Consider the following 27,528-nt stretch of genomic DNA (forward strand, 5'->3'; position numbering starts at 1 on the left):
GTTAATAAAACTTGTGTAAAAGTGTTTTTTAAAATTATAAGGGTTTTTTATTGATTATGTATCTTGTTTTGAACTGTTATACATCCATTTTTAGGGTTAAAAATGATGAAAAACGATTATATTCTTTAGACTCTAATAACTTATTCATCATCCATATCAATAAAGAATATCATGTATAATTTAAAAAAAAAAGATCAATTTTAAAAATATGCAACTCCTAGGATTTTTGTTCCATTTTTTATTTATTTTTTAATGGATCCTATTTTTTATGGAGGTGCACAAGCAAAAAGGCAACATCTACGATGTCAACACCAATTTTATGACGTCATACTCTGTAATAAATGATAATGTCATAATATACTGGGATATTATGAAGAGGTATGAAGTACGGAGATTGAAATGTGAAATCAATATCCATGTGGTTAAAATTTCCTATGACGAAATGATTAAAGGAAAAATGTTCTGAGGCAAAATAGTTGAAGGTATTAATAAATTTATAACTACGTATTAACAAGTTTTATTTTTAACTTTGCATTGTTAATTAACAAGGCCCATTAGCTCAGTTGGTTAGAGCGTCGTGCTAATAACGCGAAAGTCGCGGGTTCGATCCCCCCATGGGCCAGTATTTTTTTATATAAATATTTATTTATCCATTTTACTCCAAATTATATATTTTTTTTTTTATTCAGAGCATTATACTCATTTGTTAATTAGTAAACCTATTTATAATTCTTACTTTGTAAAGGAAGTATTTTCTTTTTTAATTAAATATCATTTTTACGGAACTAGTTTTATTTCACTACTAAACCTCGTGTATTAAACCAAATCATTATTGTCATTGGAATAGACTCTCTTTAGTGATAAATCTATATTTTTAATACTTTTTATTGAATATAAGATTAACTTCTCACACGTCAAATGAGTTTCTTTTTCTTGAGAAAAAAAAAGAATTGCAGCTATATATGTAGCTCAACATAACCATAAAAAGATTTTATAACCTTAATATTGTTTATACTCAGGATTGGGTGATGTCACATAAGTATAAAATCTTGTTGAAATTAACATTTATTTTTGTAGGAAATTAATATGTTTTTAAGAGTGCATTTCCGTATATTTTAATGAATTTAAATATTAAGATCAAAAGTTCTCAAGAACCTGACGTAAAAAATTAATAGTCAATTTGTAATTAAAAAGTCAGGCTGTGCCATTTTTAGAGGCATTGCTTGTACACCTAATAGAGGCCCTGCATATGTGAATTTCTTTTATATATATGGAGGGTAAAAAATCAGATTTCTACAAAATCATTTTAAATATCAAATGTCTTTTCTCGTCATAAAAGCACAAGATTCTTATACAAATATTAATCTTTTTTAAAACAAATAAACATAAATGTCACCTCGATAATAAAAAAAAAGATTCAAAAAATTCCTTCTTTTTTTTTAAATCAAAACTTAATTCAAATTTTAAAAAAAGAAGCAAAGGCCCCGTACATTTATATCAAAACCGCCTTTGGAGTCAAACACTAATAGAAACCTTATAGTATATCTTTTGAATTTTGTTGTCTTGCGTAATTTATGCATCAACTCATATCAACATTTATCATAAGAGTGTTAGTACAAGGTTTTAATATATTTATGTCAAATGATTACTACGTAATACACCACATTAAATCTTTGAACCAAATGTTCAAGTAATTATTTAGTTCTTATAAAAACAAAGAAATTATTCCTAATTTTGTAGACTAAAGACATATAGACCCTTTTTATTATCAAATGCGTAGCATTTTAAAAATTAGTCATACTCTTTATAGGAAATCATTTTAAAATGAATTAGAGAAGTAAGTAACTTTAATGCCTTTAAAGCGTTGAGTTAATTCATTTCCTAGATATTGTAACTTAAACCTTAAATTTATTTAATAAAATAGAATATTCAGTTCTTATAATGAAAAAAAAAAGAAGAGTGAAATGATGGATATAAGGAGCAGAGAAAACCTTCGAGTGAGACCGATACTCACGTGGTTATAACAAAATTAAAGAAAAAATAGTATAATACTTACTTTATGCCACTTTTATATCCTTTATTCTCAAAATTAATTAGCAAAATGTTAAAAAGGACGCACATTGTGTCAATTAAGTCATTTATGTATATAAACTTGTAAATTATGAGTCAATAACAGAATTATATAAATTAAAATGAACATCCAATATATCATTTGGCATAAATTAATGTAAACCTCACCTCTTTCCCTCTTTGTAGCAATTAAAATGGTATAAAATACCATCTTTTTATACGTAATAATCCCTCCCCTTTCTTCGAAACCCCCTTATCTGTAGATCCACAAATATTGACATGTCAGAATTATGAATATTATAAATGAATATCAAGTTTTTAAAAGAAATTTCAATGTTTATTTCGGATCATTCAAAATACTAAAATGACTCGTTTAGAAAACTGAAAGTACTACTTAATTAAAAAAACATATTTTATAGCAATACGTCAAGGAGAATATGAAGCTGTCAAACATAAATATTAATAAACTTTATAATAAAATTCTCACTGCCAATTATTTCTTGACAAATAAATTAATTATATTAATCTTTGAATAGTATGCTAACTTTTCAGAGGAATCTTCTGTTTTTGTATCTTTTATGCCTTAAAGGGGAGACTTTAGTACTTAAAGCCACTTCCTTAAATATCCAGGAAGTTTCCATTAGTATTTTTTTCTTAATTTGAAGTATGTAATTGCATGTATATAAGTTAAGGTATTGATGGTTGTAATTTAACAAATTATCAACAATGGAGCCATAAACAAATCCAATACTTCGCCCAACACTCTTAGGAAGTCATTTTATCGATTGGAACATTTTCAATTCCATGTCCACTTAATAAGAGCATAAAATAAGAAGGAGACCATTTTTATGATATTTCTTGTTTGCTGCGATTACGTTCGGATAGGCTTCGAAAATGAAACACTTTGTAAACAAAAGTTCTTCTTTATTTATCAAATATAAATTTGTCAACTTGCTAAACCGTAGAATATTAATGACAATTATCAAGAAACTATATTTCTAACCAATTAAATAGCGTTTTTATCATTTAGACAAAAATAAATCTATAATAATTAAACTCACCTATATATAAAGGTTACTTATGAATAGTAGCTACCTGTATAATTTTAATTACAAAGGCTATGTCTTTGGTTCTCAATCCTTCAATGTCATTTATAAATCAAATGTATGTTTAAAAAATGATTTAAATAAAGAATCATTTTATTCAATATATTATGTTTAAAATTTCAAGGATGATCGTGATAATGTTCAAGAAAACTATATATCTAAACATACATATATCTAAAAAAAAAAAGTATGTAGATTAAATAATTTTTTTTAAAGGCGTACAAACTCCATCAATTTTCATAGATGATGAACGAATATAGTGGTCAAAATGAAATACTATGTAGAATTTTAAGGCATTTGCATATTTTTTGATATCTTATCTCATTTATAAAACCATTTTAAGCATGCCGGAGTCATGCTTAATGTTTTTTTAAGACATCATCATATAAATCTTATTAAACATTGAAAATTTAACAATAAAGAATGAACATCATTCATATGAATTGATTAGTACACTATAATAGAGTAATAATTACTAATTTTTTGGATATAAGCAAAAAATTATTCAAATAATACAGTTGTATTATTTTTTTCATATAATAATATAATGATTTTTAGTTACGGAACAATTAAAAATATCGCAACCTTTTTCTTCCTATGTAACTGAAATATTATGTAGTTTTTATTTCTCAAGCCTTGATCTATTTACAGGGATTGATGAAGTATAAATGCACTTATCCACATTTCTATATTAAAAAATTACCTACACATTTAAAAAGAATTGTTGACTACCTATTTTATTAATGAAGATAATGAGGATTATTATTTTTTTTCCCATTACAAGGGCATTAAAGTTAAAAAAATATACATATAAATAAAAAAATGCTTTAGGGTAAAATTGCACGCGATTCACCGACATTTTAAATGTGTATCATACTTGGTTAGGGCGGGTTATAGTTTGTTTTTGTTGGTAAATCCTTAGCATTTCAATCCATTTTTAGTGCTGAAGCATTGTGGGTTATTTGACAGTCCTTGATGTCTTAGAAAAGATATTATGAATCCATTTACTTAAAGATAAAAGTTGTTTGTTTAAAATATCCTTTCAAAATGTTTGAGTTTAATTATGCTTTATTAGTATCTGGATTACTACTTGCTGCTTTCGTTGAAGAATCGTTCGGTAAGGAGTTACTGTTTTTCCATTACACTTATAATTCAGCAAGTCTAAATAATATAATTATCATTTTTTCCAATATTATATCATTGAATAGAATTTAAATTTAGATAATAAGGATATTTACTCGTATTTGGTTATTTGAGATAAGCCATTGGATGTAAGTCATTGTTATTGGTTTTTAATAGGCCAATTTTTGACTTCTTGTGAATAATCGGTAGTCAACAAACTATCGTAATTAACTATTTTACGTTATATAAATTCCAAATTATTAGAAATTTTCGATTTTTGAAAATATTATTATCCTTAGTAATATTCTTTGAGTATAAAATGAGAAGAAATATACTTACTAATACGATATGATATTATACGTAGACAGTAGACTACTGCAACATTTTATACTTATACCTAAATTATAGGAAACTGGTTAGACTTATTCACTCTAAAGTTTAGCTTAATATATGTTTGCTAATGTTATAATATATTTAAAGGAATAATCGTCAGTGTTTTTACACAAATTGCATTTGAGTACGCCCCATCACATGTTGCAACTGTACCCATTGCAAGAGACGAGTAGAAAGTTACAAAATCGAGCTCGGGTTAGAAATTAAGAAAAATAGACTGAGAAAAGTAAAACTTTTTTTTTTATCTGTATCCGTTTAAAAAATAACCATAACAGTCAAGTTACTGTTTACCCTTATAAGAAATTTGGCGACTCCCCTGACGACAAGATTTTCATATTCTTTTAAAAAGATATTTAGCTAGCAATCATTTTCAAGGACAGCAAATATCCAATAAAGTGTTCCTCTTATCATAATTGGTCCATCTGCTCACGCATATAGAAGGATTACATCAAAACGAATGGGCCTAAATATTTATGCATAGAACATTAATGTGATCGTCATCTGGCGAGTTTTGCTCAACAAAGATTTATGATAATTATATATATTTCAGGATGCAGTTATTAGTTTTGGTTTGCCTTTTTGAGAAGTTTTTTTTTGTTTTTTAATGTGTTATTTGTTGCTTTTATCATAATAAGACCATTGTTCTGATACAACTTGATTTAATGAATAGATATGGGAGTAGAACATTCATTTGCAACTGTTCATAAAATTATGAAAGTGTTTTGTTTAAGTTTTTTTTTTTTTTTAATTAATTAGATTTTTTTTTGGAGGGGGGAGGGGGAGAAAAAAAATTGTTTAATTAATATTTTCTTTAATGATAACTAGTGTGGTCCAATTTCTTCGTTATTATCTAAAAATAAGCTATTTAATAAGTCTTATAAAATGGATGATTATTGGATTTCTTAAGGGTAAAAATGATATCAAAAAGTGGCTTAAATAAAGATTATCATGACAAAGAACAATGGTTCTTGCTGATTTTTCATAAATCATTGGCAAAATGAGAATATAAAGGGTTCCTAATGAGTATAACTTAAATTTTAATAGATGTCTAAATTTTGATGTGAAAGTTAATATATCCAGTGACAGTTTTAGATAATCTAAGACCCTATCAATTTCATTACTACAAACTACCTCTAAGTGTAGCTGGTAAACTTGATTTGAAAACCACAAGAAGCCTAAAATAAGGTTTAGTTCTTGTAATATTTTATTTGACCCATTTATTTATTTAAGAAAGTTGTAATATTCCTAAATCTTCCGACGGCCCTGAAATCAGAAAAAATTGAAACATACTTTATGTTATTACTATTTTGAGTATTTAGTTTAGGACCTATATCTTGAGAATCCAAATAAATCAGGCAACTATAGGCAGTTTGATAATAATTAATCCGTTTTCGAGCAAAGTTACACATTATTACCAAAATTTGTTCTCTCTAAAACTTAGGGTTCAATCATGATTATAAAAAACAAAAATGACTTGTTTAAAACAAGAAAGACGAGATCAAAAGTCGTAGAATAATTTAACCGATGAAAACCCATACTTGGCAAGAGGTACCATTTTCGAAAGTTCTTATTCTTCTCTTATCCATGATTAATATATTTGTCCATGATGACCAAATATAATTTAAGATTTGTGTATAGTCACCTTCAAATGCTATATTTCCAAGACACTAAAGACTTATGGGCTATCAAGCAGTGACACTGGAAGTATAAGGGTCATTAGCGATTTTAGATTAGAGAATGTTTCAAACTCTTGGCAAATGAGTATTATTTTTATGAAGAAGATGATAAAATGGCCAAATGTGGCTTTGTTCAAACTTTTTTATGATTTTTATAACTGGATTTCCAGGGTTAATTTAGAGGCGCGGGAGGGGATTTTAATGATTACTCGATTATTAGGACTATCTCCAAAAAACATCATCGGTTCCAAAAAAAATCCTTGTTCTTTTCCCATAAATTTCTGTTGTGACTTAACTAACTTAATAAAGGAAGTAACGACTTCATTAATTCACACTAATGCTAATTTTATAATTTACTTTTTATAGTTAATTAAATATTTTATAAATGTTAGTAATACACATAGTTTAGGCTACAAATTATATGTATTTTGTGAAGAAGTGATTCAGGGGTAGCAAATGACAGAAGTGATGTAATTGCACATTTTATTAAAGAGAAAAAAGTAACAATGTTTTAATATATGAGAGTACATTATATCTTTATACACTGTATATCTGAGACTACTTTAATTTTTCAATCATGTAGTCTCACTTCTCTCTGTCCTTCAACTCATCCGACCATTCTCCATGAAAGGATCAATATTAAGTTTTTGACAGGAAGAAGGGAAACATAAATTAAAGAGTTTTTTTATATTTTTATACAAATATTGAACAGTGATGCATATTTGTTTGGATAAGTATAAATATTTGCATGGCATAATGATTTGCAGTAAATAAAATATTGTGAAGGCAAAGTAGAGGACGTTCCCATGTTGTCATTCGTTATTCTATTTCTGGTCCCCTTGTCAAATATATGACAAATTTGACAAGAAGTAAGGATAATAACATTCATGATGGGATTCAGCCTTCAGTAAAGCCCTACTAATCCCATTGGCTATCCTTACATTGATATAACCAGGGACATCCACGCATATTGTGAATTTAACATCACGGGATTCCCTTGCCTTCCCACTTATTCGTGGTAGTACAAATTAATTTATTCTCCCTGTGAGGGGAAAAAGAAACAACTCTATATGAATTAACTTGTGTTGTGTACATAGTTAGAGAGCATTTTCACTGACGTCATGAATTGCTTCATAATACCAGTTGATCCAAATAATAAACACTGATATTTGAATTAAATCAAAGTAATATGAACTAAAAATCCTACAAAATGGCTAGATTGATGGCTGATCTTTATATCGCTATATCAGAGCAGGAAATATCAACTAATCTCCCTCAACTCAAAGTAGCCTTTCTTACTGAGGAGACACAAGAAAAAACAAAACAGTTCCTTCTTAAGGAGACCATCTTATTTGAATATCATTCATCCAGCTATCTGTCTCAAGATGTGCAGAAAGAGAGTAATTTATTCAACAAACGTCCCAAAAAGATGGATAAGGCCAAGTAGGAAGTGGAAAGATACCTGGGCGATGACTCTGAAGTTCTGGAAATGATCTTGGCCTAACGAGTAGTGCCAGCAGCAAGCGTTAGCTCTCCAAGGTCAAAAATATCCTGAGGAGGACTAGACAGAGGCTGAGAGACGACAACATTGAGAAGTAGCTACTGTTTATGTCAAATAAAGAGCTAGAAGATAAATGATCCATTTAGATATTTCATTATTCACGGCAGACTATATTTTAGTTTTTTTCTATATATATTTTATTTTTATTATAATAAAATATTGTAAATAAATACATTTGAAAAGGTGTATAAATCGATTATTTAAGTTAAAAAGGTATATATGTTTAAAAAAATTGTAGATTTGAATATGATGGCGATTAAATTGATCGGATTGCTGATCACAAATGGCCCTCATCGCTGTATCGCAATGAATTTCTGATCACAATTGTTGATCGGATCAAAAGAAAAACAAATCCTGATCGCTCACAAGCCTGGATTTATATATATATATTTTTTTTTTTATCAATTACAAACGAAAAAAGTATGATAATTTGAAAAAAGTATCTTATTCTTTATATTTTAATAGTTATTTAGAAATAAGATTGTATAATGATATTATAACATAGTTTGTATACATTTTAGGCTCAGTCATTTAATAAGACTAGGCAATAGAGTGATAAAATTTCGATAGGTAGTAAGGTTTAAGTCCTTTGATATGTTTGTCCCATGTTAACATCCAATAATTCACTTTTTCCTTAATATGTATGAAAAAAGACTAATAATTCAATACTGACATTACGTGAAAACGCTCAATACAGCATGGAATTCACTTAAAAGCGATGGAACACCAAAAAATAACCCAATACATGAATTGCCTTAACAAACATAGATAGAGTTTTTTTCCAAATTTTGGATGTTTTGAAGTTTTTTTTGAGAAATTAGATCTATATAAGGGTCGGTAATGGTTTGAAATTTTATGAAGTAATATTTGACATATCCTAAATATCCTAAAAAATATTTATGACGTAATTTTCATTTTTAATATTTTCCTTTATTCAGTTCAACAATTTTTTTTATCAAAGTTTTTTTCGCATATTACCCTGCTGAACATTCTTTTCGGTAACAAAATTTATCATTAATAACCTTTTCTTGTGTAATCCATGTTTAAAGATGGGATCTACGTAAAAATAAAAATAAATTTATAGATTAGAAAAGAAAATACAGTTTATCCGTGGGTTTTTTTTTCTTTTTTGTTGATTATTTAATAAGTCGAGCGTGTGATGTTTAACATCTCCCTCTAAAAAAAGAATTATCACCTATCTTTGATGTAAATTGTTTCAAAAATGCATACTACTCTAAATATATATTAATATAGAAATTTAATTACAATATTTTCCGTGTACTAACGCTATTTTAAATATAGAGGGTTCTCCTCTTTATAGGAGTAATTCATTTTCTCCTCCAAAATCATATGATAGTAGCTGATATTAACAATACTCTTAATTTAGAAATATCATATGTCTCGCTCCCACCTTCTCCTTGCGCTCATACACAAATACTATTTTTATCCATGTTATGGCAAGGGGTGAGCACGAGTAGAGAAGACAAACGAGACATTTGGTACTTTTGATGAAAGTTTTTTTATTATTCATTAGTGACTTAGAGTTTTGAATGATAGAATATGATACGTTCCTGCTCTAGAAATGAGAATTTTGTATATTTCAAATAGCACTAGCAGAGAGTTAATATAAAAATAGTTTAATTTTTTAGGGATTTCACAGTTAATAATTATATCGCACAAAGGTAGGAGGCAAACTATATGTTCTCTATTAGAGAGAGATGTTATCATAACAATGATTTGTCAAAAAAATGAACAAAAAAAACAAAAAACAAGTGCAAAAATATATATATATCTGTATCTTATAACCTTTCCTCCAAAAAGAATAAGAAAAAAAGCCCAACATCAAAACATTTAATGTTAGTGAGGTAACACAATAGGCACTAACATAAAAAATTAATATGTATTTTGTTGTCTGCTGTCGATTTTTCTTCTTCTTTTGACCTTCTTAGTGTTGTTAAACGTTGATTATTTCAATTGACTATTAGTTTTTGTTAAGTAGTGAGTCACTACCAAGAATTATTGAATAATAATTCCATATTTGTGAAGAATTGACCAACTGCTAACTGATTTTAAGACTTTTTCTGATTCTTTTTGAAGGAATGATTGTGATATATAATAAAGGGAAATGATGTGTCAAGAAATAATTCAAATAAAAATCCATATTGAGCCAATGAAAGAGATCCAATTTACTGAAATAGGTGGACAATCAACCTTCCTTTTAGACTTCACATACAACTCTTAATGACTTTATAACTTCATTTAAATGAGATTCCTTGAATTGCCCTTAAGTTTCAGTACAATGAAAGGAAAACATGATATTTTTTAAAGGGGCTCTATTCAGATAATGCCTTGATATTTTACGGACATACACAATTTTTTTTTAAATAGGATGTATTAAATTGGGAAGATAATGGGAATAATTACTTTAATACATGTTTAAGATTATGTTGAAAATGAGGATCGAAGGATAAATTGTTCACACTTTATTTTTCTTATGTTACTGTCGGCACATTAGAGTGAAGTGGATGCCCTGACTTTGTTCAAACAAGCTTAACCTTTTTGGGTACTGATCTAGTATAGATCTAGTGAACTCAATTTCATTGAAATATACGTATACTTACTTCCATAATATGAAACTTGAGATTTCAGAAAAGATATGATGTATGGATATTAATAAAAATATGAAGTAAATAAGAAGAATAAGTTATCATGTATACTTAGAGTTGACATTTTTGTAAGGAAAAAACTAAATTTAGAAATCAAAAAAGGAAAAACGGAAACGGAAATATTCTTCTTCTTTTTCTTTTTTTTTTTTTGTTGTTAATTATTTATAGGTAGTGTTTGTGTTAATATTCTCTCTCTGAAGTAAGCATTCTTGCATATCTTTCGTGTAAATTGTTAAAAAAATGCAAAATAACATAAATATAAATAAATTTGAATATAATTATAATATTTTCCCTGCACTAATGCTATTTTAATTGTAGAAGGTTCCCCTCTTTATAGAAGTTATTCATTTACCTCACTAAAATGATATAAAACAGGCAGCGGATATTAACAAGGTTCTTAATTCAGTAGTACCATATGTATATATGTTCTTATACAATGGAATATCTTCCTTTGTTTATTAAATCAACATAAAACCCGGGTTGCCTTAGTCTTACAGTTATAGAGAATTCCAAAATTGAAAATTTTACACAAAAAGTAAACATTTTAGGTAAGTGTTTGTTGTATAATACCTGAAATTTTAATTTAATTTTATTAAATGTTATAGTCTATCATGTTGTTCAATTAATTAACATGTTTATAATATATTATTACTTTCAATATTCAGTTCAGATCATTTATTCTGATTCCAACACTATGTAGAAGACTTGTTACAGCCCATTTTTATTATATATACTCGTGCTATATAAATATATTATATTTAATTATTTATTTTTTGTGTGTGAAATTTGATGTTATACTTTAATAATCAATCAGAGTAAATAGGAAAAAATATTTTTTAATTTTATTATTAATTATTTCTCTAAATGTTTATCTTATTTATGTATTTATAAGTATTTACTTTCTGCTGACAAACTCTAATAAAAAGTAAAATAAATGCTTGAACATAACACATGGCAGTTTTACATGTTACCTCCTTTTGTAACATGTCTAATCCTACCCTGTACCATGTCTCCTCCTGTTGTATGAAGTATCCTACTTTTGGTTAGTTTCGAAAACACCAATAAATGGCTATTAATTATTGTACTACATCAAAAATACTTTAGAATTATTAATCTTAAGTAACTACCTCATTCATTTTGCCCGGGTTGAATTATCTTTTAAATTGTGAAACTTATGACAATTTAAAAAAAAATTGTAAACAGTATCCTCACTCTCCCCTATATGATACATTTACTAATATTTTCTAATCGTTTTATCTTAATCTAAAATATGTATTCAACACATTTAAAACCACATGAAGGGAATTTATATAGTTTTTTGTCACATTTCTTCAAAATTTCATGAACTTTGCGTTCAAGTTAAATATGAATATATATCAATGAAATTGCACAGATATGCTCATTAATCCCTGTTACATATTACCAAAAAAAAAGGTTACACATTATTTGTCAATATTTAAGAATTTGTCTACCGCCAGTCTCACCCTAATGCACATACAATACAAAATCCTTGGGGAGTTCCATTGTCACTTATTAAACTATGATTAATGATTTAACAATTTTTCTTGTAATTTGTGCGTTGATATTTAGGGTAATGACGTTATGAAAGAGAGAGGGAGATGATATAATCATTGTATTATAGGGACTGTTTACCGTCCAGCAAGACTTGTCTGTAGATGCACGGCACTAGTATCACGGTAAACTCAATAGGATTTTAAACGATAGTTATTAATAAAAAATTATCAAATGTGAAAAATCCAAGCTCAAAGTAATGATTACATCTCAAGAAAATGATAAAATGGAGTCATTTGAATTTTTGGATAGAAATTTGACTTCCTTTTAATATGTAAAATTTGAGATTGAGTATTTTGATTGGGTAAAGTGTGTCTATTGGCTATTTTTGTACACCAAACAGTTTCTGTAAGGACACTCTCATTTAAATCCTTTTGTAAAAATACTTACGTACTCCGGATGCAAAGAAGAATTCAATTACAATGAATGTATTTATATTCTTCATACCATTATGTCATTGCAAAAAAAAAAAAAAAATCCATGTAATCAAAAAAGTATAGCTTTATTAACAGGGAATGACAAAGCAAAAGCCACATCACAAATGGCTTACTAAGGTTGTTAAATGAGGGTTTTGAGGTATTTTGTCCTTTCAAGATTAAATTTAACTATGTTTAACAAGTAAATAAGTCATTTAACCGTGACTAGGAATCGTCGACTCATTCTCATAATTAGAATGGCATAATTTATTCTTCCTTTTTTCCAGAGATTTCTTGTTACCAATGTGGAGAAATGACGGATGGACGTAACTTTTTATCCATTGAAAACATTCCAGAATGTGACCAAGATATACTCGAAAGTCAGAACAAGCATATCACACAATGCCCAGAGAATGACCAATGTTGTTTTTCTCTAAGAGAACATTTCACAGTCAGTTTTTGGGGACGTAAGTTCTGGTTTCATTGTCTTTTTTGCTCATACGTAATTGTTATACGTTTCAGATGCTGCAACTGCAAAAGTCTTTGTAAGAGGATGTTGCTCATCCCTCAATGCAACATATCATCATCTTCCATCTTCGCATCCACCTCCTTTGGTCACATCCACAGTATTCCGTGCTGAAATCCTCTCGCAAACGGTGATGAATGGGAATATAAAATCTCGTGTGATGTTTTGCAATACGGATGCTTGCAATTTAAAGAAAATCCCATGGTCTCTTCCTGTTACGCATGATCAAAATCAAGGATCCGAGTCAAAGGACATCACAGCGTCTTCAAATCCTTGCACGCCTCTTCCCTATCATCCCTCAAGATTTCCTCGGAGACCACTCAAACCAAAGATCGTTAACGTTAATAGACGCCTTGGAAGAGGTGGACTATATATATAATCAATCATTCTATTTCTTTCATTTAAGAGAAAAAATTGAGTTAGTTTATGTAATTTAAGAAAAAAAAAATCATTTCATTGAAGAAATAGAATGATTGATATTTGCTATCAATTTTCTTACATGATAAAGAACGTCGTTTAGATACGTCAAGAAGATCCATGGGACATAAAACATTCCTTTTTGATGATTCTTTAAAGAAATCATCTGATCAATCTTTACAAAATGTATCAAGGTAAGTAGTTTAAATTTTTAATTCATCATATTTATAATTAGAACTTGCCAAAAAAAAAAACAAGAAAAAAAAAGGAGGCATAGAGACATGAAAGGATAATGAGAGCCCTTCATCACAAGCTTATTTGCATACATATGTACATAATTACTTTAATAATTATATTTCTTGACATATTTTTTTCTAGGCTCAGAGACCAATCCGAGGATGAGAAACCCAATTTCTGTGAGTGTAATTGTAATTGCCCAACGCTCATTTGCTCTTCTGCTCCGCAGTGTGTTTATCCACTATTTTTAGTCCTCGCTTTTCTTATAGGATGCTTATTATTCGTTCGATAGATAACCCGAACACGGACTTATATGTATTTTGACCCTCAGGATTTACATCCATCACTCTGCTCTAACATGTTTTGTTATTTCTTATATAAAACATGAAAAATTTCAACATCTTGGCCCTAGGTGGCTTATTTAATAACTGTAATATTATGTATAGATGTAATTTTGTTAAAAAAAAAAGCTTAAATTTTATGTAATATTATTATTCAGATTAATCATAGAAATACATACGCCATAGGTACATGATTAGATAGATCTATTCCTTAATTATTCCACTATTCCTTGAGAAATTGGGATATTGTCTTTAATCACCCAAAGGTATTTCGTAATTCTTTTGTTCAAAGAAAAAAAATTATTTAGAAGAAAATCCCATGGTCTCTTCCTGTTATTATTTATAGTTAATAATATTAAAGAGAAAAATATAAAAAAAAGTATATAAACTCAAACGATTACAACTTTTATTCTAACGGATATCTTGAACAGTTGTCTAAATAAAGTTTTACCATATAGAGAGTCCACATTTCAAAAGGGTTTCATGGAAAAAATACAAGGACATACCAAGATCATTTCAAGATGCGATAGAAATGATTAGAAAAGCTAATAAAGAATTTTCCAACGCTACTTGTTGATTTCGAGAAGGCTTTTGACTCTATAATCCATAAATTGATTGTAAACCAATTATATAAACCTGTTTTACCTCCAAATTACATTTCAAAAGTGGCAACAATTCTTTGGTTATCTTTCTCAAAACTCAATCTGCCTGACAATAGGAATAAAAAGAGGACACAAGCAGGAGCATCTGCTATCATCTTCATTGTTCATTATAGGCATTAATCTTCTAAATGAAAAAGTGATCTCTAATCCATTAATCAAAGGTCTTAAAATAGGAAGGAAGACATTGAGGATAATGCTATTCGCTGACGACGTCTCTATATTTATTGCTGGTTCACGGGACTTAGTAAAAACTGCTTTACGAGAAAGTGTGTTAGTCCAATTCCGAAGGAACCTGGATTAAAGGTCAACCTATCAAAGACACAAGTACTTAAATCTATGGGAAATGAACTAATCGAAGAGTCTCTGCATCACTGTTTGGTATTATAGTGAGCTACTGCCATGGTCAGGAAGAAGGATTAAACGAAAATGGGGATAAAATGTTAAACATAATTACCAAAGCAGTCGAGGGGTTAGTCCCATTAAGGATAAACAAACTTGATTAAATATACAATGGAACCAAAAAATTCTACAAAAAATTGTTCATCTTTTGGGATATTCCCCTTTCACAGAAATCTTTTGGAATATAATCCCGTCAAAGAGAGAGACGGGACGAATGGAAGTATATTTCCGAATCGAGATTGATTTTTTCAACCTCAAAAAACCTTGAACATTAGCTGGCTCAAAATAATTTGTACAAGCGGAGATTCAAAGTACTCAGAAAACAGATTAAGTTTTTTCTTTGAAAACATATTTAAAGGGCTTTTGGACCTTTTTCAAGTGACAAATACGCTTAGTTGGTACTGGAAAAGAATGTCTTAAGGCTGATAAAAACCTTTTTACAAGTAAGCAAGATCCTAGGGCATGAAGAACCCCTGAACTACAACCCAAGACTGGATATAAGGAATGAATACTATTCACTCCTCAATATTGCCACCAATGGAGAACTCAGGCTTTGAAATAAAAGAGGAGTTGTCCTTCCTAACTTTATAACTCACAAGAGGACTACTTCACTTGTCCTCAAGTACAAAGTAACTAGACGTTTTGGACCACTAACACCTTTTTTCATAGGTCTGGAGTAAATATATAATAAACAAATATGAACGGAACGGCTAGGTTGGGGGAAAACTCAGCGGAAAAGCTGGTAAACAAACAGTTGGACAGACTAGGTCTCCCGAGGGTCGACTTCGATTCAAAAATACTATTTAAAAACCCTTTTACTTCATGAAAGCAATAATAGCTCCGCTACAGAATCGCCGCCTCATCAATTTATACGAATAAGTCGAATAACGAGGATGATAGAATGAACTGCAAATTTTGAAGCGAGAAAATAGAAACGTCAGCACATATTTTCTACAAGGTTAATAGGGTGAGTCCTTTGGTAAGAATGTGTGAAGCCAAAATAAAATAAAAACTACAAGTCTCGACGTCAGAAACTGATTGGGTAGTCACCACTGATCCGAATCTTCCTAGGGCTTTTATTTTGGAGGCCATCATCAGTAAAGTGCATACTATATTCTTGCAGATGTAAAAAAACAACCCATACCAACAATTTTTAGACAGTGGTCGTTAATTCGGACTTTTAGGTGCTAGTATAGGAGAAAAAACAAATGAAAAAAACTGTGATTTGTATTGTCGTTCTTCTTAGTATTGTTTTTTCTTAAACCCATATCAGATATGTGTAAGGATTGTGTTATGTTCAGGTTGAATTTTTTTTTGTTTTTGTTTGTCAGATTTATAAATAAAGGTATGTTTTTGAGCTTTAAACGATTATATTTATAGAAGGTTTTCCCTGACGTTACATATTGCAGAATAAAGCGTTTTCACATGACGTCTTATTTTAGGGGCATAAACATGCAAGTTTTATAAAAAATTTATAAAATTGGATGTGAAATGGGACCAATAAATAAAAAGATACTTTATTGACTATCAAAAAATCTATGCCTCTAATGCCCAGTTTTATTACGTATCTGAGCCTAAAATGTATTCAAAATATGTTATTATATTGTCATAGAATCTTATTTTCAGATTATAGAAAGAATTTAACTATTACAATGAAAAGAATAAGATTTTTTTTTCTAATTATTCTACTTTGTTCATCTCTAATCTATCGAAAAATATACCTATATACCACTACTCTAACTATTTTTAAGGATTTTAATACACATTACTTTGGTTTAATTCAAATATCAGTTTTTATCATTTGCATCAAGTCGTATTCAATGCAAACGTTGAGTTTTTTTGTTTATTTCTTAAAGCCCTTTAATTAAGTTCAATCAAGGTTTATTAAAATTTGGTACATTTTATGATGAATAACATGGACTTTCTTTCAATTATGATGAAATTTATGACGTCAGTGGAAATTTTATATAAACTAAAAGCAGGGCTCATAGGGATAAAATACATGGAGTGATGATTATCACTGATGAACAAGATGATACTGACTACTGAGCGATAGCAAGCGAAATTGTTTGACTTTGCAACAGCAGACGAGAGAAAAAGATAGTTGACCAAAACAGTCGAAAACATATATAAACTCTAACAATTTTATAGTAATATGGTAAAAAATATCGGTTGAAAAGAAAAAAATTAGGTCATTCAATCTATTAATAATCATGTCATTGAATCATCTCCTGAATCAACCATATAATCACACTAATTAAATATATTTAAAAATGTTATGCAGATATAAAATTATATCTTTTGAGGAAAGATGAAAGTGAGAGAATTCAAAAGACTCAAGTTTGGAGCATACTCACGAACTTTATTGGATTTAAGAATCCATAATTATTTATTTTAAAATTGAATTATAGTCAGAATAATATGGCAAATCCATCATAAATATTTTGAAAAACTAAATAAAATTTTATTTAAACGTAAAAATTGTAATAAATATGAATATACTTCATAAAATAATCTGTTCAAAAATAATTTATCAACCCATTGACATTACTAAATTAATGTAATTATGTTAATAAATTACTAGCACAAACAGGCTATCTTTAAGATAGCCAATGGAAAATTAAAAATATTTCATTTATATTTAGCTTATTGATGTTAAAATTCTAAATTAAAACGATTTATTATAAATTATTTTTATATAATAGGTAAATTTCTATTGTGAAACCTCCATGTATCCAATTTTTTTTTCTTTCTTTTTTTTGATGTGAATATAATCAAACCTGCTCCCCTTTTTGACTTTCTTGAAAACGGAACATATAATTGACCATGTGAAAATACTGATTTTGGTAAATATAAAGCAATTTCTTCAAATGGCTGACCCTGTGATTTATTTATTGTCATTGCTAACTTGCCATGTTCTTATCCATCCTCTTCCTAATTCCCTTTTTTAATTTGTATTCAATATAGAGGAGAGTGAGAATTTATTTTACAAAAAATCATATATTTTTTAAACTGTCATAATTTTCACAATTTAAAAGATAATTCAACGCCCGGGCAACATGACATAGGTAGTAACCTAAGACAAATAATTCTAAAGTATTTTTGATGTAGTGCAATAATTAATAGCCATTTATTGGTGTTTTCGAAACCAACCAAAAGTAGGATACTTGATACACCAGGAGGAGACATGATACAGGGTAGGAGGAGACATGGTACAGGGTAGGATTCTGGATTAGACATGTTACAACAGGAGGTAACATGTAAAAACCGGCATTTATTATATTCAAGGATTTATTTAAATTTGTATTACAGTTTGACAGCATAAAGTAAATACTTATAAATACATATAAAAGATAAACAAATAAAACATTTATAGAAATAGTTACTAATAAAATTTAAAAAAATATTTTTGTTTTACTATTTACTGTGATTGATAATTAAAGTATATCATGAAATATATATATCAATAAACACTTACCTAAAATGTTTACTTTTAGTGTCAAAATTTCAATGTCGAAATTCTCTATAACTGTAAGCATTAGGCAAACCGGGTTTTATGTTGATTTGATGAACAAAGGAAGACATTCAATATTATAAGAACAGGGTTCTTAGATAACTTTATATTTTAAAGTTATTGGCAATGTAACATGTCTCCTCCATAACAAGTATCCTCACTCTGCTCTAGGTTATGTTAGTATATATTTTTTTTTTTGTGCATTTTCTAGTCGACAACCTTAAAAAGCATTGAAAGACGGGGAATCGATCTTGCTTTATGAAAAAAATCAACTTATTAGTAAAAATCAAAATTGTCCTTCAGAGCCCAAGAATCTGGTCTGATCAGAACTAAACATAATCACGTACATAACTCATAATTCTAAAAAACTTTTATTTTATGTCCATTAATGTCTGTATCTCTCTCCGTTTTTTGAAATAAATACGTTTTTATCATTGTTTTTCTAGGTATAACTGGATAATGATTAATTGGCAAAGAAAATGAGAGTCAAACGTCAGCTGATATTTTACATTATATCTATGTAATAAAAAACCACGAGTAGTACTATTTATGTGATAGTCAGCAGCTGAAAGATGAGTAGCTCTTTTTCTCCTTTTTATTCAATAGGTTGTGTCCAGTTGGTGGACGCGGTTCACTATAAAATGATTGTGTTAAAAAGGTTGCAGATAAAAACGTTGGGCTAATATAGTTGCGTGGTTATATCGTTGTGTACATTATCCTTGTAGGTCTGAGTAATATTATTATGAGCAATATGATTGTGAGTAATTTTATTGCAAGACAATACTATCGTGCATAATTTTGTTGCAATTTATATTATATTCGGAAGATAAAACTATTGAATGGAAGACACATACCCGGATAGAACCCTACCAACATGCTATAATATACTTCGGCCCACAGGTTGTATAGGTGAAGTGCTGTCCTCGAAGCAAGTTAAATTCATCCACGGCCACTTCCATGAGCATCAATGTACCCTTTCTTATATCCCAAAATACACCCCGGCCAAAAGTTGGACAGGCGAAGTGATAAGCCCCGAGGTAGTTTAAAATCCACCATCGCCACGTTTCTAAACAACAAGGAACCATTCTAGCATGCTATCATATACGCTGGCCCACAGGCTGTGTAGGGGAAATCTAATAATCTATAATAAGTACTTTGTTCACGAGATTGCAACTTGTATGTACTCAGAGATAATATGAATTAGTTACAATTATAACAAGATGAAATCCATGAAATAAACTTCCTTAATATCTTTTCCAGCAACTTTTCTAGTTTTACAAAATAGAACTACGCAAGGGATCTAGATTTTTAAATAAAAATACTGCTATTACATTTAAAAGATTGATACACATGCTTATAGTCAGACCCGTTGCAAGACCTTAATCATAGGTTGGCGGGGGGCGTATGTTATATCATGTTAAAAGGGTTCCTTGGAACTTAGAAACGCGGCGGCGATGGAGTTTAAGCTGCCTTGGGGCGCAGCACTTCACCTGTACAACCTGTGGGCCAGGGTGTATTTTGGGATATTAGAAGGGTACCTTGATGGTCAGGGAAGCGGAGGCGGATAAATTCAACTTGCTTTTGGGACCAGTACTTCACCTATAGAGCCTGTAGTCCGGGGTATATTATAACATGTTAGAAGGGTTCCTTGGTGCTTAGAAACGCAGTGGCAGTAGAGTTTAAACTACCTTGGGGCCCAGCCTTTCACCTGTACAGCCTGTGGGCCGGGATGTATTTTAGAAAGGGAAAGTAGAAAAATCAAGAGTTGACAACAAAATAAAATAATATTTTTTTATTTATGGGGGTGACACCATTATTATAAAGAAAGATATATTTTTCGTAGATGGTAAAAATTTAAGTTCATATGTATGTTGATCGTATGATGAAATGTAAAATCATGGCAATATTTCACCCTTTTCCTTAATCAAATCTTTGAAAATGTTTATTCCTATAAGATTATTCATCTCTCAGAATGATGATATGATGTGAAAACGCACTATTCTTAAATAATTAAAATTTTAGAAACATTTAAACGATAACAATTAGTGAGCAGAATGTGACCTTCTGATTATTCAATCAATTCCATGTGTAATTATTTGATCCCTTAATTACTTTGGAATGATGTATTATTTTTTAACAAAATGTATTAATATTTTAAACTGATCAGTAGGTATTTTTTTTTACAAATTAACACAAGGTTATAACTTTTACTTGCTCTTACAACTGCCTTGAATCAAACAGCCTTTTGTATTATATTTTTAAAGTTATTAAAACATTGTTATAAATAATGTCGTTTTAACATTTTAAGTATGTACTAAGTTATAGCGACACAATGACAAACAAATAAAGAAAACAAAATGGAGAGACTGAGGTTACGTAGAAAAAAACGTTTAAATTGTTCCGATAAGAAAAAAGCATTGATATTTTTTTTTTTAAATATCTCTTTCTAAAAGGAACTAACAACAACTACTAGCTTAAGTAGTTATAGCTTGCTTCTAACAAGCTGATGTTGATTTCACTTTTTATTTTGCTTCCTTTTTCCATTGGATTTTTCCCACCTAGCTATAAATTATATAATCAAATAACGGATAATGTATGAAACGGTTTCCCTTCTAATTGACTGTACATATTTCCTTCAACCAGATGAAGGAAGAAAATAAAAGAATTGGGGATGCGGAAATTGTAGCAGATTTTTCGTAGTAGTTTTAAAAGGTGGATATCTGATTCCAAAAGAGATCAAAATTGGATTTCTCACACTTTGATACAATGTTAATGTATGTATATTCAAATGTGTAGTATATGTGCTCTCTGTCCATCTAAAGAGTCGTCATAAAATTATATGGAAAATCCGTCAGAAGGATTATTTTTATTTTTTAATAAATGATGTGGGGAGTCCAGCCCACTCTTTATTGTATTACTTAGATTTAAGTATTCCTTAAGCCCTTGTTTTGTGTAGGATGTGAAATGAAGGAGCAAAATAAACAACTACCTCATCAATATGGAAAATTTTCATTTTTAGAACACATATACTATTAAAAGAGATGATATTCATGGATGGTGATGACTATAAAATATTCTTTGCTGCTTCCTCCATGTATGTAGTGTGTTAAATATGTACTATGTGGCATTATCCGATGCTTATTTCTTTAAAGAAAGGAAAAGTATACTACAATCTGTATTATGGTTTGTACAAGTTGTTGTAATTTGTACGTCTCATAACGTCTTATTTATTAGATATAACACTAGGGACTTTAATTCCCAACTATTAACGTCATTTCATTTTGATTATGGGACTTAAAATTAACATAAGAATTTCATAGTAATTTTTGTCAGCTGTGGATTTTTTACTTATCTTGTTCCTTATTTTATACTAAACGTTGATTGGTTGAACTCGAATTAGCTTTTATAAAGTTGTAAACAACTCCCACCTATTAAATTAAGAATAATGCCTGAGTTTGGAAGAATTAGCAAACTACAAATCACCTAACTAATTTTGGGATCTTATTTCTTTTCCTTTTTGGAGAAAAGGTTGAGTGATAAAAAAAACATCAAGCATTATTACATAATATTTATCATATATACATATGTATTTACAATTGAAATAACCGTAGGGCGTAGATCCTTGGATTAATTAATCATTATTTAATGCGCCACAGAATACGTATCAATTGGTAATGATTTTCATTTAAAAAAATCAAAAATGACACCCTTAACACACAATGCATTCTTGTAAAATAGGTATAAATACTTTCCTTTTTCATCAATAATGTTTCATCTTATTTTTGGATTGTGACTTGAACAATCTGCTTGTACAAAATCCCATCTTATACACGTGATACTATCACATTGTCATATCTAAATACCGTCAAGGACAAAAGTGGTTGTTATGCATTTTATGGTTAAAGATACAGTGATAGAAAGGGTGTGTAACTAGCTCAGTCACCAATCATTTCCTTACTTAGTTATTTATACCCACTCTTCAGTGTGTTTAATTCCGTAGTACAAATACTTTTTAAATACATATCAGTATTCTGTTTTTAATAGAGTGCTATTTGGATATGATTTGACTCGTCTCATTAGCCATTGCTGGGTGATGGAGCTGGAATACTTTCTATTTGCTCTGTTAATAATTAATAACTAAAAAAATCAAGAATTTATTGTTTCAAACGGCTGAACTCTTGAATGTTTGTAGTTTTTAGAGCATACATATAAATACTTAATTAATATATTATTGTACAATACATGAGATATATTTTTAATTCTTTAAACTACTTTTATTTGTATAGAATCATAAAAAATAGTTGTTGATGCAAGCATACAATGCTGCCCCTGCGCGATTGGCGATTCCCCTCTCTCCTCTCTCTTTTTACATTTTCCCAGGTATAGCAATTCGTTGATAACTATTTTTCACCTAGGAGTAAGGAAGGTGAATAACGCCAACAACCTGTGTATTATATTGGCTATTATGTATGTGAATTGATACGCTTGTTCCACACGAGGAAGGGGAAATCATTGATTCATGCTCTTCTATGTATACTATATAAATGTGGCTGCCTATAATAAAATTACTAAGAAGCTCAGGTGCATTTGCCTTTTTTTCATCTCTCTTTCTCTCCCTTATTGCTTTGGAGTAGTACTAATATTATAATACATACAACTGTACAATATATGTATGTGATATTCCCTAAGTATTATATACACACTGTGTATTTCCCCCTGTAAGTACCCCCCACCACCTTAATTATCAACAGGTAGATGACGATGTTAGAACTACAAGAGAAGGAGCAGCCAAGTACGCCAAAGGGCTCCTATATATTTAATGTAAAATAATAACTACTAACATCCCCACTCCATGTTAATCCCTATAATGAATATATATTTTCATAAATATCTACTGTCCTTTGGGGAACTTCAATTTCTATTAATAATTATTATAATGATACAAATTTTTAGTACATGAAAGGAATTTAAAATCTTAAGAATCTTTTATTACTGTTTCACCAATTCAATATGAACAGGTTGCAATTGAAAGGTAGGTAAGGCGTGCGGAGAAGAGGGGGGAAGAAAATAGAATCCCCTCTGTACAAGTTCCCCCTATCCTAAAAAAATTACCTTACCGCCTGTTGATTATTATATAGGTTATTATTCTATGTATCATCAGTTTCTTAGTAGCTGAGGAACAGGTTCTATCGGTTTGCTATCACCAACGCTACCACCTATTTGAATAGCTTACAGCTCGATAAATCTGAAAGGCTCTCTCTTCCTCTCCATTTCTCTATTATTAAGGTAATAATAATTAATCGACAATCATTTTTATTTCATAACATAACTTCAATATTTAATAATGCTAATATCAACCCTTTCATTTTGACTTCAAAGATTTTTAATTTCATTTAAAAATTTATATATTACGTTATATTAATATATCAAGGTAGAGGTTTTGTTGTAGGATATATAAAATCTTGCGTAATGAATTACATTAATTAATAATTACCCTCATATACTATAATTCCTCTATTATATTATCTTATAGAACCGATTGTGTGGCAAAGAAAAAAAAAACTTTATACAAGTGACCAGTATGATGAGTGTTCAAGCTTTAAGAACACAACAATATTGTCTAAAATGGAACAATCATAATAAAAACGTTTCAAAAGTATTTGATCGACTTCGTGTATCCGAGCAGTTTGTCGATGTAACTCTATCAACGGCTGATAAAAAGAGTATAAAATGTCACAAAATAATTTTATCTGCAGGGAGTGGGTAAGCTTTTAATGTTCTTATAATAGTTATAGATATTTTATATAATTATAATCTTAATTATTATAGCTATTTGGAAGAGATTTTGGAAGAAAATCCATCGGATCATCCAACAATTGTATTGAGCCAAATTGTTTTCGAAGATTTGAAGCTCCTTATAGATTTCATGTATGCTGGAGAAGTCTCTGTAGAACAGGCTCGACTGGTTAGGCTCTTAGATGCTGCAAAAATTTTGAAAATAAAGGGACTGTATGAAACAGCCCCGTTTGAAGAAGATGGAATGAGTCCATCCCATGAAATCGCTACGACCACAGAGTCAGCAACGTAAGTTCTTATTATAGATACTTGAATAATTATATGCATATTAAATAAGACTAATAATTAAAATATATGTGATTTAGACATAGTCCACTCAAGACAACACCGAATAATACCATCGTTGTGGAAACTCAAAAACGTAAAAGGAACGAGTCAAGCACTGATAGTAAAGAGTCAACAAATCCCTCCTCTCCAAAAAGTCTTACCTCGAATCCCTTATTTGGTGTCACAAATGCATATTTTTTAACCAATGCAAATATGAATCACACAAGTCCAAAACCCATACAGCCTGTAGGCTCTGTTCCAATGTTAATAAGTAAAAATGATCTATCCCATACAAATGAAAGCTCTTCTCTTCCAATAAAACCCATGTCACCCTCTGATGAAAGTAATAAGCTGTCTAAAATAAATCAAATATTGACGAATGGGCAAATTAGAAGGTATTTTGATCTTAAAATGAATTAATTATCCCTTTAGCATGTCATTTTTTTCACCATTTAGATACAAACAGTATACAGAAGAAACTTTACAACAGGCTCTGAAAGAAATTATGGAAGGTCAAAGTATTAACCGCTCTTCTACAAAGTATAATATTCCGGCTAGAACTCTGCGAGATTGGATGAAGAGACTCAACATTAAATCTGTATTTACCCATAATATGAATAATAGCAATAGTAGCCTGAAAAACGATGTGGACCATAAAAGTTTAAGTGAAGAAGAGCTAAGAGAAATTTCAACTCATCCTGATCTAACTTCAAATGAGGATCTAAAGGCAAGAATTCAATTTCTTTAAATAATGTATTTACAAATGTATAATTTAAAATTCGATTATTTTAAATAGCGGGAACCTCAAGAGGATGAGGAAATGGAAGAGGAGATCGATGATGATGAAGAAGAAAAACTCAAAATCGATGAGGAAATGTGATTGAGTTTGGAAATTGTATTTTTGTAGTATTGAAAAACTCGATTAGTTTTCTCCATTTATATATACATAACCACATCAGTGTTCATGGATCATTTCCATACCTGAGTCAATTGTCAGAACGTTATGATTTTTTTTATATTTATTATTATGGTTAAAATGTATGGAATCGCGAAATTGAAATATCTCCTGTGGAATGAAGAGGATTTATCTTAAGAAGAAGATTCAAGGATTTGAAGCACATGCCGAGATCATATTCTTTAATTTGAGTCTAGATTGAAAATTAACTATGGCATTAGTAATTACTTTAAAAAATTGGGGTAACCAAATTATTATATATTTTCACAATATGTAAGTAATTATAAAGAATAATTTATGTAACTAATTGTGTGGATATGATAACAATAATCACCCAATAAGATTTGTTTAAACTAAAGAAAATGGCATTACTTGAAAAAGAAATTTTTCATGAAAGGATTCATATGTTTGAGCAAAAATGCCTTATGGTGTTAATCAAATATTAGTGCATATTATATGTGTACAAGGGATTCCCAATAGGTGGAACACTGTCCATACATTTTCCGACGCCGGAAACATTTGAGCTGTGGATTTTTGACTTCTTCAAATATAATTTCTGGAACTTTTAGATTTTTAATTGGGATCACTTGGTTTATGCATGGAATTCTAGAGACGTGGAATACTCACGCATCCTATTCCTACATGAGGATAATATAAAATGAGTGATTCGTTGAAAAAAAGGAAAAGATGAGACAACCTCTTTTTTTAGTCCATCCTTCATGGGGGAAAATATGAAGAAAAAAAACACAACTAAGCTGCATGTGTGATTATTCCATGCGTCTAGAATTCCATGGTTTAAACAATAAATATTGCAGGTGTATTCTAATTTTTTTACAGATTTCCCCTCCCTATTACATTTTTCCGCTTTCCTCGTTACAATATATACCAAAGACCAAATATTTATTAGACAATACACCTATATAATAAACTTGCCGGTTACTAACCCGGCATTGCTCAGAGGTATAAGGCGTGGACGAAAAGACAAACTTAATCCAAGTATTATATTTGCATGTTTTTACCGACTAATTATATCAAACCTTTTTTATTTAAACACCCCTTATTTTAGTCATGTGCATTGTACATTCTTAGTGATATTTACTGGTGTTAATCACCAATGTACGTTCTTGTATCATACCCTTTATTCTCACTTATACATATTGAATATTATAGTCGTCTTTTATCCTTAAACAAATACACTGCACGTTCATATTAATTCCCTGTCTACAATCATTCCTCTCCATTCCGTGACTCCCATTTACTCGGTTACCCCTTGGTGTTTTGGGGACGAGAATAGTATAATTCTTTAATTACATTCATGTAAACACCACACCAACTATGCCTTATTCTTTTCAAAAACTTGTTGCCAATGAGAATCCAACTTCATAATGCCCTTGTTCCTATTGGCAAAATATTCTGACAAACCAATTTTCACAGTCATCTATTGAGACAAAAATTTGTACCCCCAAGCGCGTTGTACATAGACAGGAACATATAGTAGACACTTGGTGCCAGGTCCGAACTGTTGAGTCGATGCATAATAACTTCCCATCCGAGCTCCAGGAGCTTATGGCGCGTCATCAAAGATGTGTGCGACCTGCTGTTGTCTTGATGATTTCTTGTTGTCTCCTATTCACCAATATTGGATGTTTCTGTTCGATCGCCAGCTTCATTCAGTCGAGTTTTTTACATTAGAAGGCAAAATTGAGCGAGAAAAAAAATCGCATCAACCACTGTTGTACAACAGTAACTAAAAGAGTATTGGTTCCATATAC

The 27,528-nt window shown here is 29.8% G+C and overlaps 2 protein-coding genes and 1 non-coding gene across 3 annotated transcripts; all 3 read left to right on the forward strand.

Moving 5' to 3' along the window:
• The first annotated feature begins 548 nt into the window (after positions 1-548).
• Positions 549-622, forward strand: TRNAI-AAU (transfer RNA isoleucine (anticodon AAU)). The gene has a single exon. It is a non-coding gene; the product is annotated as a tRNA-Ile (tRNA).
• A 3,480-nt stretch (positions 623-4,102) lies between these two features.
• On the forward strand, positions 4,103-14,304 carry LOC121120867 (uncharacterized). Its single transcript, XM_040715763.2, has 5 exons — positions 4,103-4,293; positions 12,870-13,049; positions 13,105-13,470; positions 13,617-13,719; positions 13,904-14,304. Exons 1-5 carry the CDS (start codon positions 4,224-4,226, stop codon positions 14,052-14,054), a joined length of 870 nt encoding a protein of 289 aa, XP_040571697.1. The 5' UTR covers positions 4,103-4,223; the 3' UTR covers positions 14,055-14,304.
• A 9,164-nt stretch (positions 14,305-23,468) lies between these two features.
• LOC121120124 (uncharacterized) lies at positions 23,469-26,969 on the forward strand. Its single transcript, XM_040714962.2, has 6 exons — positions 23,469-23,964; positions 24,212-24,441; positions 24,508-24,762; positions 24,840-25,196; positions 25,258-25,528; positions 25,598-26,969. The coding sequence occupies exons 2-6, from the start codon at positions 24,260-24,262 to the stop codon at positions 25,679-25,681; spliced, it is 1,149 nt and encodes a 382-aa protein (XP_040570896.1). The 5' UTR covers positions 23,469-23,964; positions 24,212-24,259; the 3' UTR covers positions 25,682-26,969.
• The last annotated feature ends 559 nt before the right edge of the window (positions 26,970-27,528 follow it).

This window comes from Lepeophtheirus salmonis, chromosome 6, assembly GCF_016086655.4.
Source record: "Lepeophtheirus salmonis chromosome 6, UVic_Lsal_1.4, whole genome shotgun sequence".
Classification (NCBI taxonomy): domain Eukaryota; kingdom Metazoa; phylum Arthropoda; class Copepoda; order Siphonostomatoida; family Caligidae; genus Lepeophtheirus; species Lepeophtheirus salmonis.